A 12,617-nucleotide genomic window follows, 5' to 3' on the forward strand; every position below is an offset into this window, starting at 1 on the left:
TCTTTATGCGGTTCGCAATTTGTTTCCATGGTGTTGTACCTAAAAGGTTCAGATACTGTAAAAGTGTGATTTCTTATTATCGATGTGATCAAGATTTAAGTTGGTCTGTGTGTCAATTAGGTACTTTCCACTGGACTTGGTAGGACTGTGCCAAACTTGATATCAAGGAAGCATACAAATAGTGCAGCTACAGGTAAAGCTACCAATTCTTTTTGTTACTTGACCACTAAGAAATTTTATGAGAATCGGATTTCCGTATTTTTGTTTTGGCTATAGAATCTTAGATACATGGTCTTGCTTTAATGTCTGATAGCAAATCAAGTTTTGTAATTCTGTTTTTGTTTCTCATACCATATGACTCTTTAATTGTAAACTACTGGATGGCTATACATGTATACATGTGAAATGTATACTTTCACATAGTAGAAATTGAATAGGCAGATGCTATTGTGCACAGATTGGTAGATTGGCAGATTTGTGCACATATTGAAGGATTGGTAGCCTGGCTATATGTCAAATTTTCAATATAAAATGTTGAATTTTAGCCCAAAAGCATAGTATGTCAAATTTTAGTCCAAAATCTCAAAAGTCCAAAACCATTTCGGGATTCCCGATTTGTCCCGAAATCCCGAAACTATTTCGGGATTCCTGAAAATTTGGTTTGGGATCGGTATTGAAATTGGGATTCTCGAAAATTTTGGTTTGGGAATCGAGACAAGGGTTTCGATATGGGATCCCATACCGAACCATCCCCTACTTAATATATGAAACAACTTGCTTTCTGGTATCATGAAGAAAATTGAAATTCCACCATAAACTCAATTTGCAATATGAGGAGTAGCTCTACTTATAAGCACATACAAAATTCATTTTTTTCCCAATGTAAAATTCATACCATCAACATTGTTCTTCGACTCTCATCCATTTTATTATAATTAAAGGTCCTAAATGTAAAGATGTGCTTGAAATTATTTTCCAAAATGAACAACTGACTAGTATCCACATAATTAAAATTATGATTTGGGGTTATGTTCCTTTCCTCCTAACAACTAATAATTTAAGCAAAAACGTTAATTAAAATTATTATTTGGGGTTACGTTCCTTTCCTCATAAAAACTAATAATTTAAGCAACTAATAATTAAAATTATGAGCTATGGACCGTTACTTCTCACTATTGCAGTCACTTTTGGGCTGCTCCTTATGTAGTCCCGTTGTGTTTTGGGCTGTCTTTTAGCTTCATCAGCCCAAAAAGTAATAATAAATGGAAAAAAAAAAAATACAGCTTAACCTTTTAGTAAATTAGAAATAAAATAAACTGAATTTTCTCTAATGAACATCAAAAGTAAAAGTAGAGCTACACATATGAATAAAAGCTATTAGATTCCAATGAAGTTAAATAATTTCACGTTTTTGTTCTAATGTGCAACTTCAATGTGTACTTATGATGTGTACTAAAAAATATGTGAACAATAACTTTTTAATATAAAAATATTTTAAGAACTATTGGAAAAGAAAACCCTCGTTATTTTTACTTATCATATTATAATTGATTCTTCTTGTGAAACTTGTTTAGTGTCGTTTTCTCATTACAAAAAGTAATGTGAACTCTATTGAAGTTTTACATGGTCCCCACTTCTGAAAAGCTGCAGACATCATAGACTTGGGAGAGAACGCTAGAGTTAACTCACTGCCAACTACCGAGTGCGTTAAACTTAAAAAAAATAAAATAAAATAAAAAATAGAAAACTAGCTAACTCACCAGAGAGCTTCTAGAATCAAACAACATCACTACATGAAAAGTCTTCACTGAAAACCTTTAATGAGTAGTAATACTTATCTTCCCCACAAAATTTTGTGTGTAATACAAAAGTTAAAGTAATACTAAGAAGGTCAAATTTCTAAGTTAAATTTTATAAATTAGATGATGTTGATGTTAATGTTGATGATTAGGCTATTACAAGTGTTTAATTAAGGTACTTATTTTTTATTAATGATATTTTATTTAGTTTGTTAATTCATTTTAAAAATTTAGTCTCATAACAATTTTCTTAAAGTCATAGAAAATGATACTTGAGGAGGCAACATGTCTCTTGTCGTCTTGTGGATAGCCAATTATTTAATCAAAAGATTAAAGAATCCAATGTTCGATAGCAAGCTAGATTATTTATATAGAACTTTAACGAAAAGTTCGCGGTACCATTCATTTTAATGAAAAATTATATTTTTAGACTAAAATTTTAATCTTGATACTATTCACTTTAATATTTATTTTGTCCTTATCGTTAAAACTCAAAATTTTCAAACTATAACCATTAGTTTTCCTTTATTTATATTTAATTTGTAACAATAATTTTTCGTTTGTTTGTGTCGAATGGACCCCTGAAATGAACAAGGGAGACCAAGACTTTTCGTTTTGCTTGGATATTTTTTTGTTTTTTTTTTTTTTTTTAAGAAGAACGATTGATGGCAAGTTACGGTTATCTATTTTTTTCAAGAGTCAGAAAGACTCAAATCTCTGGCCACAAGTCTGGATTTCATACTAACAGTAAGTTTTGAACTGAAAACCTCTAATTTTTATTTTAAAGAAAACTTTATGATCCATCATTTACTATTGGGCCATCAGTTTGTAATTTTTTGCGTTGACATTTGAGATGAAAGAAAATAGATTCTGCGCATTTTTCACATTTTTTATGAAAAAAACAAATATGTCATACGCGTAAAGATGTAAAAGTTATGTAAAAAGAAGTGCATAATTCAGACAGTAAAAGAAACTATATGTATGACTCGTTTGGATGTACTTTTAAAATAATTGAAAACACTTTTAAAGAAAATGTTTTTGAATTTCAAAAGCACTTTAAGTGATTTTTCAGGATTTACTTGCATTTTACTAAGGATTGATTTAAAAACATTTTCACCAAAAAAACGTTTTCAGTCATTTTAAAAGCACATCCAAACGAGCTCTTAGATGCTGAAAATTTAGCAACAACTTCTATTTTTATCTATTCAGATTTGTATAGTGTCTAAATAATTAAAATTGCAAATACAAACGAGAAATGTGAAAGCAGGAGTGGTGCTGAAAATTCTGCAGCCAATTATCGTTCGGGCTAGGAATTGAGATAGAACTTACTTCAGCCATACGCGGTTCTCTCCACCTCCTCTTTTTCCCTCTTGTATTTATTTCCTTCCCTTGGCTCTTCTTCAACCGCAGGGGATTAGACATAAGATAATTTGAAGAATGAAAAAAAAAAGAGCAAAAGGATGTTGGAAACTTTCTCTTATACTTTTGTAAATTCTTCCATTTTCTCCGTAATGCATTCGTTTTGTAATGTTTTCTCGTCTTGAAAAGAAACTTTTTGAGCTGTGAAAATGAAGAGAACAACTAGGGCACGGTTTGATCCGAATACTCGTGAAGAGGACAACAATCTGCAGGAAGATCAACTACTTGAGAATGGTGCAACTTCAAGCTCCGTTGAGCTCCAAATTCACCAGCAAAGCCTGACGCCGAAAATTGCGAGTATTCTTGACAACAATGTGTACGAGGTGCCTATAAAGGTAGCATACTGTCGCCTAACAGTACTGCTCATAACCATATATGTGATTGTATATATTAAGTCTGGCTATAGAACAAACGTTCAAAATATGTATAGATAACAATATTTTGGTTGTGTATACCTTCGTAAATTAATCATTTTATTAATGGATTAATTATACTAATTTCTTCGGCTATCTAGGCTATTCCAGAATCAGCGGAGTGGATATTTTTAGTCGTTGCCCTCGGCCTAGAGATGTCATCAGCTGCTTTCGGCCAGGCTTCGTCCCCAAGTGAACCCCACTACGCGCTACTGAGCATGCTGTGTGCTGTTGCAGCTCTTCTTACTACCGTCTGGGAGCTCACTTACAAGGCTATAAAAGAAAGAGTCGTATTAAGGAGGTCGGGATTGCTAATGCTGCCCTACTTTTATTATCCGCCTCCTCGGAACACAGTTTTCGGTGATCTCTATGACATTTATGGATTTGTTGGCGGGATCTCTCAGTGCGCTTGCTCTGCAGTTCAGTACGTTTACTTTCTCCGGCACGCTGATAATCCAATCAAATCATCCCTTCTGCCAGCCATCTTCCTTATGTGTTTGGGTGCTTCGAGACTAAATAGGTACCGGAGGTTCAGTAGTAATGTCGATAGAAACAATATTTTGCTGACGAGGGAGCTGACTGCCAACCGACCCTTGCTCGATGATTCTTGTACTTCTGCTTGGAGTCTCAGTGTCCAAACCGAACGAGAACCATCGAGCAGCGTATAATTATTATTCGGTAAAAACCCCTCATCCACAGTTTTCACTGCGAGCAAGCTTGCGGATGAAGAGAAAAATCCACTTCAAATCCTAGTTGTGGATGACCAAATGGTTCCAATTACAAATCTACCTTATCCAATCAAAGTGGAAATTGTTGTTCTTGATGGTGACTTTCCAACCGGAGAGGATGACAACTGGACAGAAGAAGAATTTGAGAACAACATCTTGAGAAAGCTTACTGGCCGAAGGCGACACTTGCTTGCCGGAGAAGTAAGGCTCACGGTGAGAGATGGGTCTGCTACAATTGGGGATGTTGAGTTCACGGAGAGTTCGAGCTGGATTAGGAGCAAAAAATTTAGGCTGGGTGCACGAGTGATCCCAAGCCCAGGCTATCAGTGTTTAAGGATCCATGCAGCGGTCACGGAAGCTTTCGTTGTTAAAGATCATCGTGGCAAGCAACATCTTCCTCGCTACTTATCCCATACGAGAAACAATTCTGTATAAGATGCAAGGCAACATTTTGCACTTTGTGCTACAATTCATTCAATTTTCAATAGAAAGCAAGGAACATTTTCAATTAGCTCTTCTTTTTTCTTTTTCTTCTAAATCAAGAAAACAATCTACAATGTTACCGTGTCTACGAATTTGCTAAAGAACGTTAAATCCCATTTCAAAACTTCACAAAATAAATTACAACATGTATAATGATTAATTTCACTACTATTACCATCAGAAGAAAAAAAAACAATATCAATGTTGATTAGTCCTGATAAAACCCTTTTTTTGGGGTATGCAGGTGTTCTAATCTTTGAACAAAACTTGTCAAAAGACGAAAAGACAGCAGACACGGGGTCCTCTTTCTCAAGCATTGTAGTGAAAATTCCGAGAAGCCCACCTCAATTACGTAATTGAGTTAGTACCACATAAACACCTTTGGACGTGATAATTAATGTGCATGCTATGAATATATTATTACGAATGATTATGCCTAATCACCTAATCCTAACACTACCCATCTACTTCATCATCTTCAACTTGTTGATTATCGTCCCCTCTCCTATACGGGATGACAATTTCCGATACGCAGAGTGCCGCAGCTACTACGACTAATGTAGGCACCCTTTTAATAAAGGGGTGCTGACATTGCCCTTTCAGTTGTTTACGTATATCACATTCCTCTTGCATTCACTGGAAATTTCCTAGGCAGAAACGTACAGAAGTCCAGTCAATGTACTATATAAGCCGTCGTCGCATCCATCTCTCACGAAAACGCCACCCACTTCTCCCTTCCGATGGCAAACAGATTATATCATAATAATATTCCACCCCTTTGAATTTCAACTGTTGTATCAGACATTTCCAGTTTCAAAACATAAAAATTTCGTCTTCTGAAATATCAAACTATATTAATCTCCATGTCCCATTGAGCTTCAACAAGTTACTATGCCTACCCACTTTCTCCTAAAACTACCCGTCTCCTTCCTCATCATCTTCCATAATTTGGTCACGGTAATATTACTTTCCACAGCCGCTCTCGGCGAGGATGATCGCCAATACGCAGAGTGCCGTGGCTACTACGACTGCGGCCTCCTCAAAAACATCTCCTACCCCATCTGGGCTGCCAACGGGCGACCCCAACACTGCGGCCTCGAAGACTATGAGCTCACCTGCCGACAAGATCAATTCCCTGTCATGAAAACTAAAGACCAAGATTTTCTTGTGTTGAAATTTAGTCGACAGTTTTACACCATGACAATCGCTCGCTCAGATCTCTGGGACACCCCCTGCACTGACAACATCGTCAACACCACTTTGGACTACTACCGGTTTTCCTACGTCCCAACCGTTCGGAACCTGACGCTGCTCTACGGCTGCCAGCCGGGGAACATGTCCGTACGCAATAACTTCACTTGCAAGGTAAAGGGTACGGACGACGACGATATTTCATGTCGACGACTCTTCGATGATTCGTATGGGAAATTGGACCTCATGTTATCTGAATTTTCGAGTTCCGATTATGTGGGAGGGTGTGGATGTTATGCCTGACACACCGGATAAGCTCAAACAGGTTTTGAAACAGGGGTTTCAGGTGGAGTACGAGGCGGAGTGGGAGCTCTGTCAGCGATGTGAATTATCCAATGGAACCTGTGGGTCGAAATCGAAATCGAATTCTAATTCGTTTGTCTGTTATTGCGGCGATGGACCTCGTGATCAAATATGTTCGAGTTCTGGTGGTATGTATATCAATTTCTTCTTAATTTCTCCATTAATTTCTTCAGATCAGTTTTCTTCGTTTAATATAAGATTAGGGATGGTAATTAAGGTTAAGTCTGATTCAAAGTAGGGTTTTGGTATGGAGTTTCCATTCATAGTTACACATTTGAGTTAAGTCAAGTTGTTAGAGTAGTGTGCTTCATCATCCACACTAAAGTTCGAATCCCTTTTTCCATAATTTAGATAAATTTTTATATAACCATTACCAACAACATGCACATTTCTTTACAATCAAGTTTAAACTGCTTCCCTGTAATTTAAAAGTTAAACTATCGTCTTAGTTGGTGTTGTAAAGTAGTTGTAACTATGTTCTAGTGCACACATTGTGATGGAATGTGCAATTAGGTATAACCCTTGAGCTTAATTACCGAAAACTTGGTTCATTAAGGCTTCTTATTTCATCTTAATGCCAATGAGATAAACCCTCCAAAGTGGACACAGACACCAGAAGTGATGCTCCTTTGACTGGTCATCGTCATCTCAAACTTGTGGACAAACCAGTAGGTTTGCTACGGAATTGGATCCGCTTCGGACCTTAAAATCCGGAGCCTAATGATTAATTCATTTGGGCTGCTGATTGGTATGTAAAAGAAATCAGAACTTTTGGTTTATATGTGATGGGCCAGGAAAATGCGTTAATAAAGACCATTGGATTCAATTTGTACGGCCCATATTAGTTGATCATTAGGCTCCGGACACTAAGGTTTAGAGCGGATACAATTCTGTTTGCTAATTGTGGGTGAAAACACATGCCACGTAGGCATTGACCAAGTCAAAGGTCCACGAGGTTAGCAAGGAATTCTGTAAGATTTTAAATAGTTCACACTTCATACCAACCTGTAATCTTTGTCACAGTTGATCTTGCGAGTCATAAGTCCACATACAATTTCTCCACCTTCCGATTGAGATTAGGTGTAGTGGAAAAATAAAATATTGCCATAAAGTGTTTTGTTTGGTTTTGAGCTTTCCAGCATTGCCTACCAAAATACCACAAAACTTCAGAAAATAAAGTCTTATTTTGTATGATATATTCTCTTGTCTGGTCCTCCTTGGCTAACTTCCTACCAAATAGCTGTAAATCCTTTCTGGCCGGTGCTATGCCTTTGGAATGAAATAATCATCTCGTTTAATTGTGAGAAAACGTTTTTGACTCTTCCAGCAGCACTTTCAAACATATCCAAAGTTTATTTTAAAAGCTTTCCTTTGGGGTCCATTTTGAAGAAAAAAATGTCATTGCTGTTGCTTAAACCATTGGTTTGTTTACTCATATTTGTCCTCCTTTTCCACCTCCAATCATATTAAAAACATACAAACCTTATACCCACTACCAAGAATTTTCTTTTCCGCCATTCCAGACTCCCATTAATTCCATCACTTGCTTTCCTTCTCTGTTTTTCTCTCCGTTTCTTGATCATGAATCTCCTCCGTATTATTGTTGTCACCATCATATTCACAACCTTCCCCAACCGAGCTTTCTCCGCAGACCAAAGATTCGAGGCCTGCGAGCCTCAAACGTGCGGAAATGGTCCGAACATAAGCTACCCTTTTTGGCTTTCTGGCAAGCAAGAGTCCTGCGGTTACCCGAGCTTCAAGATCACCTGCAATGAAAAATATCCGGTATTTAGTATTTCCGACGATGATTACATCATTAGAGAAATCTTTTACTCAAACCATTCGTTTGTTCTGGCCAACGCGGCAGTCTATGAAGACAAATGTCCACTTCCTCAACACAACTTCAGCCTCGATCAAACGCCTTTCAACTATAGTTCCAATCACGGCAATTTTGCCTTCTTCTATGATTGCCCTGAAGACCCTCCGGAATACATGCTTTCATATCCCATTGACTGTGCCAGCAACGGCAGCCATCACTCTTTTGCTACTTTTCACAAGGAGCTAGTTGAGCGCATGAGCTATTCGTTAGACTCGTGCCAGTCTTCAGTTCATTTGCCTTTCGATGGTGATGCTAATGTCGATGCATTGAAGCAAATGAACTACACCGAAATCTTGAAAATGGGGTTCATTTTGAACTGGACTGCACAGAACTGCAGCAAGTGCAAGAGGAGTGGCGGGCGCTGTGGATTCGATGACAATGAATTCGTTTGTTTTTGTAGTGATCGACCTCATGTCAAAACCTGTGATGATGGTACTTCTGTAGTAAAGCTTTCCCTTTTATTAGTGATTGAATTTTTCAGAAAAACTGCCCACAGTAAAGATTTCTTCTGCAGTATTTGTGCTTGTAGTTGTAGATAGCCGTGCTAGTTCGCGTTGATTAGCATAGAGCAGAGAGAATACGCGAGTTTGAGGCTTAAGTTTGTATCACAACTTTTATTCTAAGAATTCTACTTTTTTTTTTTTAATTTCTTTTGCAGATAATAATTCTTGGGACTGGAAGAGGAAGGTTATTGTAGGTAATATATCAGCAACCCCTTTAAATGAATAAATCAACAGAGTGCGAAAATCACTTCCAACTGTTATTACTGCGGCTATATTACTGTGTACTATTTTCTTTCATACAAATGCTGCAAGAGAAAGCAATATACTCCATCACCCTATTTTCCTATTTCTATTCATAATAAAAAGCTGAGCGCAGTGACGTTTTAGGATTCATACAACCAACCATACTTAGTGGGATAAGGTTTGGTTGTTGTTGTTGCATTTTATTAACCATTAATCATCTTGTGGCCTGCTGCAGGTGCTCTTTCTGCAGGAAGTGGGCTCATGATCTGTGTTATTGTCTGCTGTGTTAAAGCTAGGAAGCAAATTTTCAAGAGAAGCAACAATCAAGATCTCGAGGCTTTCATAAGGACTAATGGACCTCTAGCAGTAAAAAGATATAAATTTTCAGAAATCCGAAAAATGACCCAGTCATTTAAAGATAAACTAGGTCGAGGAGGTTATGGCGATGTGTACAAAGGCAATCTGCTGGATGGTAGTCCTGTCGCTGTGAAGGTTCTCAAAGCATCCAAAGGGAGTGGAGAGGACTTCATAAACGAGGTTGCAAGCATTAGTAGAACTTCCCACGTCAATGTTGTCACTTTGCTAGGGTATTGCTTTGAAGGTCAGAAAAAAGCTCTCGTATATGAGTTCATGCCCAATGGATCACTCGAAAAGTACACTTACAATGAAAATGCTTTGCAAACGAGTAATCCACAATTGGAAGTGGAACAACTACTCGATATTGTTACTGGGATAGCTCGAGGACTCGAGTACTTGCACCGCGGATGCAACACGCGAATTTTACATTTTGACATAAAACCGCATAATATTCTTTTGGATGAAAACTTTTGCCCCAAGATTTCTGATTTTGGGCTTTCGAAATTATGCCTCAACAAGGAGAGTATTATGTCGATGTTGGATGTAAGAGGGACGATTGGGTATATTGCTCCGGAAGTGTTTTGTAGAAACTTTGGAGGAGTTTCAGTTAAGGCTGATGTCTACAGCTATGGAATGATGGTTCTGGAGATGGTTGGAGGAAGAAAGAACATCAATGCTCGAGCTAGCCACACGAGTGATGCTTGTTTTCCGGATTGGGTTTATAAGCAGCTTGAGATGGGCAGCAGTTTAGGGTTGCCCAATGGTGTGACAGAAGAGGAAAACGAACTCGCAAGGAAGATGATTTTGGTAGGGTTGTGGTGCATACAGACGAAGCCATCAGATAGGCCATCTATGAGTAGAGTGATTGAAATGCTGCAAGGAAGTATTGAAGCCTTGCAAATACCACCAAAGCCTGTCCTAACTTTTCCTGTAAGAACACCACCAGAATCTTCCACGTTATCACATATATGTTCTTTTCTGGATTAATTGGTGTACATCCTATCGATAATTCAGTTCATTAGAGCTATTGGATAAATTTTAACTCGTAATAACTAGCAAGAGAAATGATTTCCGCATGAATTTTTACTCCTGTGTTGTCCAAGTAAGTTTTCCTTAGTAAAGCATGAGTTCCACAATTTCAAATTTGCCTAATACAGAAAACCTGTGCCTACTAAAACACCAAAACACATAAGAAAACAAGTCACTATGATTTTCAATTATTGAGTTTACAATTTCGAATTCCCTTATCCCCGGTAATCATAATTACATGAGTTGCATAACCAATGGTCCGAGCCATTGATCAGAGCATTTCTCTTCTTCTTCTTCGCGATCTTCATCGAGCCTCCCGTGTCTTTCTTGATCTTGTTCTTCTTTACCATCGCCTTCTGCTGCTTGCATTCCGAATGCTCTGAATCAGTATCATCATCATTCTCGTCACACGTGCCTTGGAAATCTCTTTTCAAAGAATTACTCTGCATCATTTGCTCTTCGTCGATCAGAAACCGACTCGCCGCAACCAAATAATCATACTTCTCCGTGCGTATATCGTAATTACTTTTCGTGCCCTCAAAGTATTTGCGATCACTTGACTCCTCCATCTTGCGCCTTCTTCTTTGTGTTCTTGCACTCGAGAGAGAGATTGTAGAAGAATTCAACAGTGCCGTTGCAAATGGCAAACAACTGAGGGAGTAGGTGATATTTTATAGGGCAGGTTTCCTTGTGTGGTTAGGAAATATTGGACTTCAAGTAAATGCATATAATCCTTTTAATACTAGGAAACATTTTCGTTACCTTAAAAAATAGGAAACGTTTTTATTTGTTTAAAAGGCCAAAACTTGGACAAAATCCATATCTAATTAGGAAACAATCTCAGAAAGGTGAATCACTTCCTACCTAATCTGCATACGAGAAGGCAGTGAGATGCAAATCACCTTTCTTGACCATGGCTGATAGTGCTTCTCAAATGGCACACTTGAAATGATATGTTGAGAACATGAACCTCACATATAAAAAAAAAGATCTTGTATGTGTTTATAAGTAATTGAACTATTCTCCATATTGCCAATTAGTTTTATGACGGAATTTCAACTTTCTTCATGTCCAATAGTCTAAGTAAGATATTGCCACTTAGTACTACAATCTGGTGATATTCCTCTCCACTTGGAAGTGAGAGGTCTTAGGTTCAAATCTCGTGGATAGCGAATTCGATACCAAATTAGGCTGCCCATTGTGTGGCTTTGCCGAACTCTTCCTCCCTTAATGTAAAAATATCGATGTACTAAAAAAAATGGTCTTAAGTAAGATATTCAGCCCACTGCTTGATAGTATCAAGTGTAGCATCTCCGACTCCTCGTCAGATGGTGATCTAACGTCTCAAGGCCCTTGATTAAGGAACCGGATCCCCTCCGGATCCATCAAATCTGAGCCCACTAATTAATAAATTTGGGTCATTGAAATTTGATCCAACGGCTACAATTATTATAATTTTTGGGAAAACCCCTGTTTGTTGCTATTAGATCAAATTTTAACAGTCCGGATTCATTGAATAGTGATCTCAGTTTTAAAGGTCCGGAGGGATCCGGTTCCTTTGATTAGCTATCTAATAGGAGTTCACGAAGGGTTGACTAGTCTATCCGCATTTACTTTACTTTGTTCTGCATGTAAATAGTAAATACTAAAAACCCATGCATGTATTTCCAAAAAACTAATGATATCATGAAAAGGTATTGTGAGTCATTAGATTGTGCAAATGTAGCCCACTCATCGGCTAATAAGAAGTGTCTGTAGATTTTGTTCGTTTTCCTTCTTGATCTCACCTCCTCTCTCCAACCAAAAACAGAGGAAAGAAAGAATACTAAAAACGAATAGGAAATGATGTAGGCCTACCAGTTTTCTTTTGAACGCTCATGTTTATTTTTGTTTGGAGAAAATTGAGGTTTTACTATAAGTAGCACTACTTATAAGTGCGTTCAAAATTTATTATTTTTTAAACGTAAGATTCATATTTTTAATCCTTACGTGGGATGAATTTTTAAATCTAAAACGTAGTAGATACAAATTAGATAACGTGAAGCCATTGGACTTAATATATGAAACAATCTGCTCTCTGGTATCACGAAGAAAATTAAAATTCTACCATAAACTCAATTTGCAATATGAGGAGTGCTCTACTTATAAGCACATACAAAATTCTTTTTTTTTCCCAATATAAAACTCATACCATCAACAATGTTCTTTGA

The 12,617-nt window shown here is 37.4% G+C and overlaps 3 protein-coding genes across 4 annotated transcripts; all 3 read left to right on the forward strand.

Moving 5' to 3' along the window:
- Positions 1–3,164: 3,164 nt before the first annotated feature.
- Positions 3,165–4,826, forward strand: LOC103939840. The gene is made up of 2 exons (XM_048589628.1): positions 3,165–3,553; positions 3,733–4,826. The coding sequence occupies exons 1-2, from the start codon at positions 3,368–3,370 to the stop codon at positions 4,297–4,299; spliced, it is 753 nt and encodes a 250-aa protein (XP_048445585.1). The 5' UTR covers positions 3,165–3,367; the 3' UTR covers positions 4,300–4,826.
- LOC125479727 (protein SAR DEFICIENT 1-like) lies at positions 4,399–4,794 on the forward strand. The gene has a single exon (XM_048589451.1). It carries the CDS (start codon positions 4,399–4,401, stop codon positions 4,792–4,794), a length of 396 nt encoding a protein of 131 aa, XP_048445408.1.
- Positions 4,827–5,534: 708 nt separating the features above from the next.
- On the forward strand, positions 5,535–10,464 carry LOC103939849 (LEAF RUST 10 DISEASE-RESISTANCE LOCUS RECEPTOR-LIKE PROTEIN KINASE-like 2.1). Of its 2 annotated transcripts, XM_048589627.1 has the most exons (4): positions 5,535–6,207; positions 6,371–6,524; positions 8,934–8,972; positions 9,257–10,464. In XM_048589627.1, the coding sequence occupies exons 1-4, from the start codon at positions 5,734–5,736 to the stop codon at positions 10,363–10,365; spliced, it is 1,776 nt and encodes a 591-aa protein (XP_048445584.1). In that variant the 5' UTR covers positions 5,535–5,733; the 3' UTR covers positions 10,366–10,464. The 2 variants fall into 2 exon arrangements, with proteins under 2 accessions (XP_048445584.1, XP_009348231.3); XM_009349956.3 differs by lacking the exons at positions 5,535–6,207; positions 6,371–6,524 and adding an exon at positions 7,252–8,707.
- Positions 10,465–12,617: the final 2,153 nt, after the last annotated feature.

Source organism: the organism of the source record quoted next, unplaced genomic scaffold (genome assembly GCF_019419815.1).
Source record: "Pyrus x bretschneideri cultivar Hongxiangsu unplaced genomic scaffold, Pyrus_bretschneideri_v1 Contig3, whole genome shotgun sequence".
In the NCBI taxonomy this organism is placed as follows: Eukaryota; Viridiplantae; Streptophyta; class Magnoliopsida; order Rosales; family Rosaceae; genus Pyrus; species Pyrus x bretschneideri.

Coding starts and splice junctions, on each gene's coding strand:
- LOC103939840 (XM_048589628.1), top strand. CDS start 3,368: ATGAAGAGAACAACTAGGGCACGGTTTGATCCGAATACTCGTGAAGAG. Junction 3,554..3,732: donor TGTACGAGGTGCCTATAAAG/GTAGCATACTGT, acceptor TCGGCTATCTAG/GCTATTCCAGAATCAGCGGA.
- LOC125479727 (XM_048589451.1), top strand. CDS start 4,399: ATGGTTCCAATTACAAATCTACCTTATCCAATCAAAGTGGAAATTGTT.
- LOC103939849 (XM_009349956.3), top strand. CDS start 7,978: ATGAATCTCCTCCGTATTATTGTTGTCACCATCATATTCACAACCTTC. Junction 8,708..8,933: donor TGTCAAAACCTGTGATGATG/GTACTTCTGTAG, acceptor TTTCTTTTGCAG/ATAATAATTCTTGGGACTGG. Junction 8,973..9,256: donor GAAGAGGAAGGTTATTGTAG/GTAATATATCAG, acceptor GGCCTGCTGCAG/GTGCTCTTTCTGCAGGAAGT.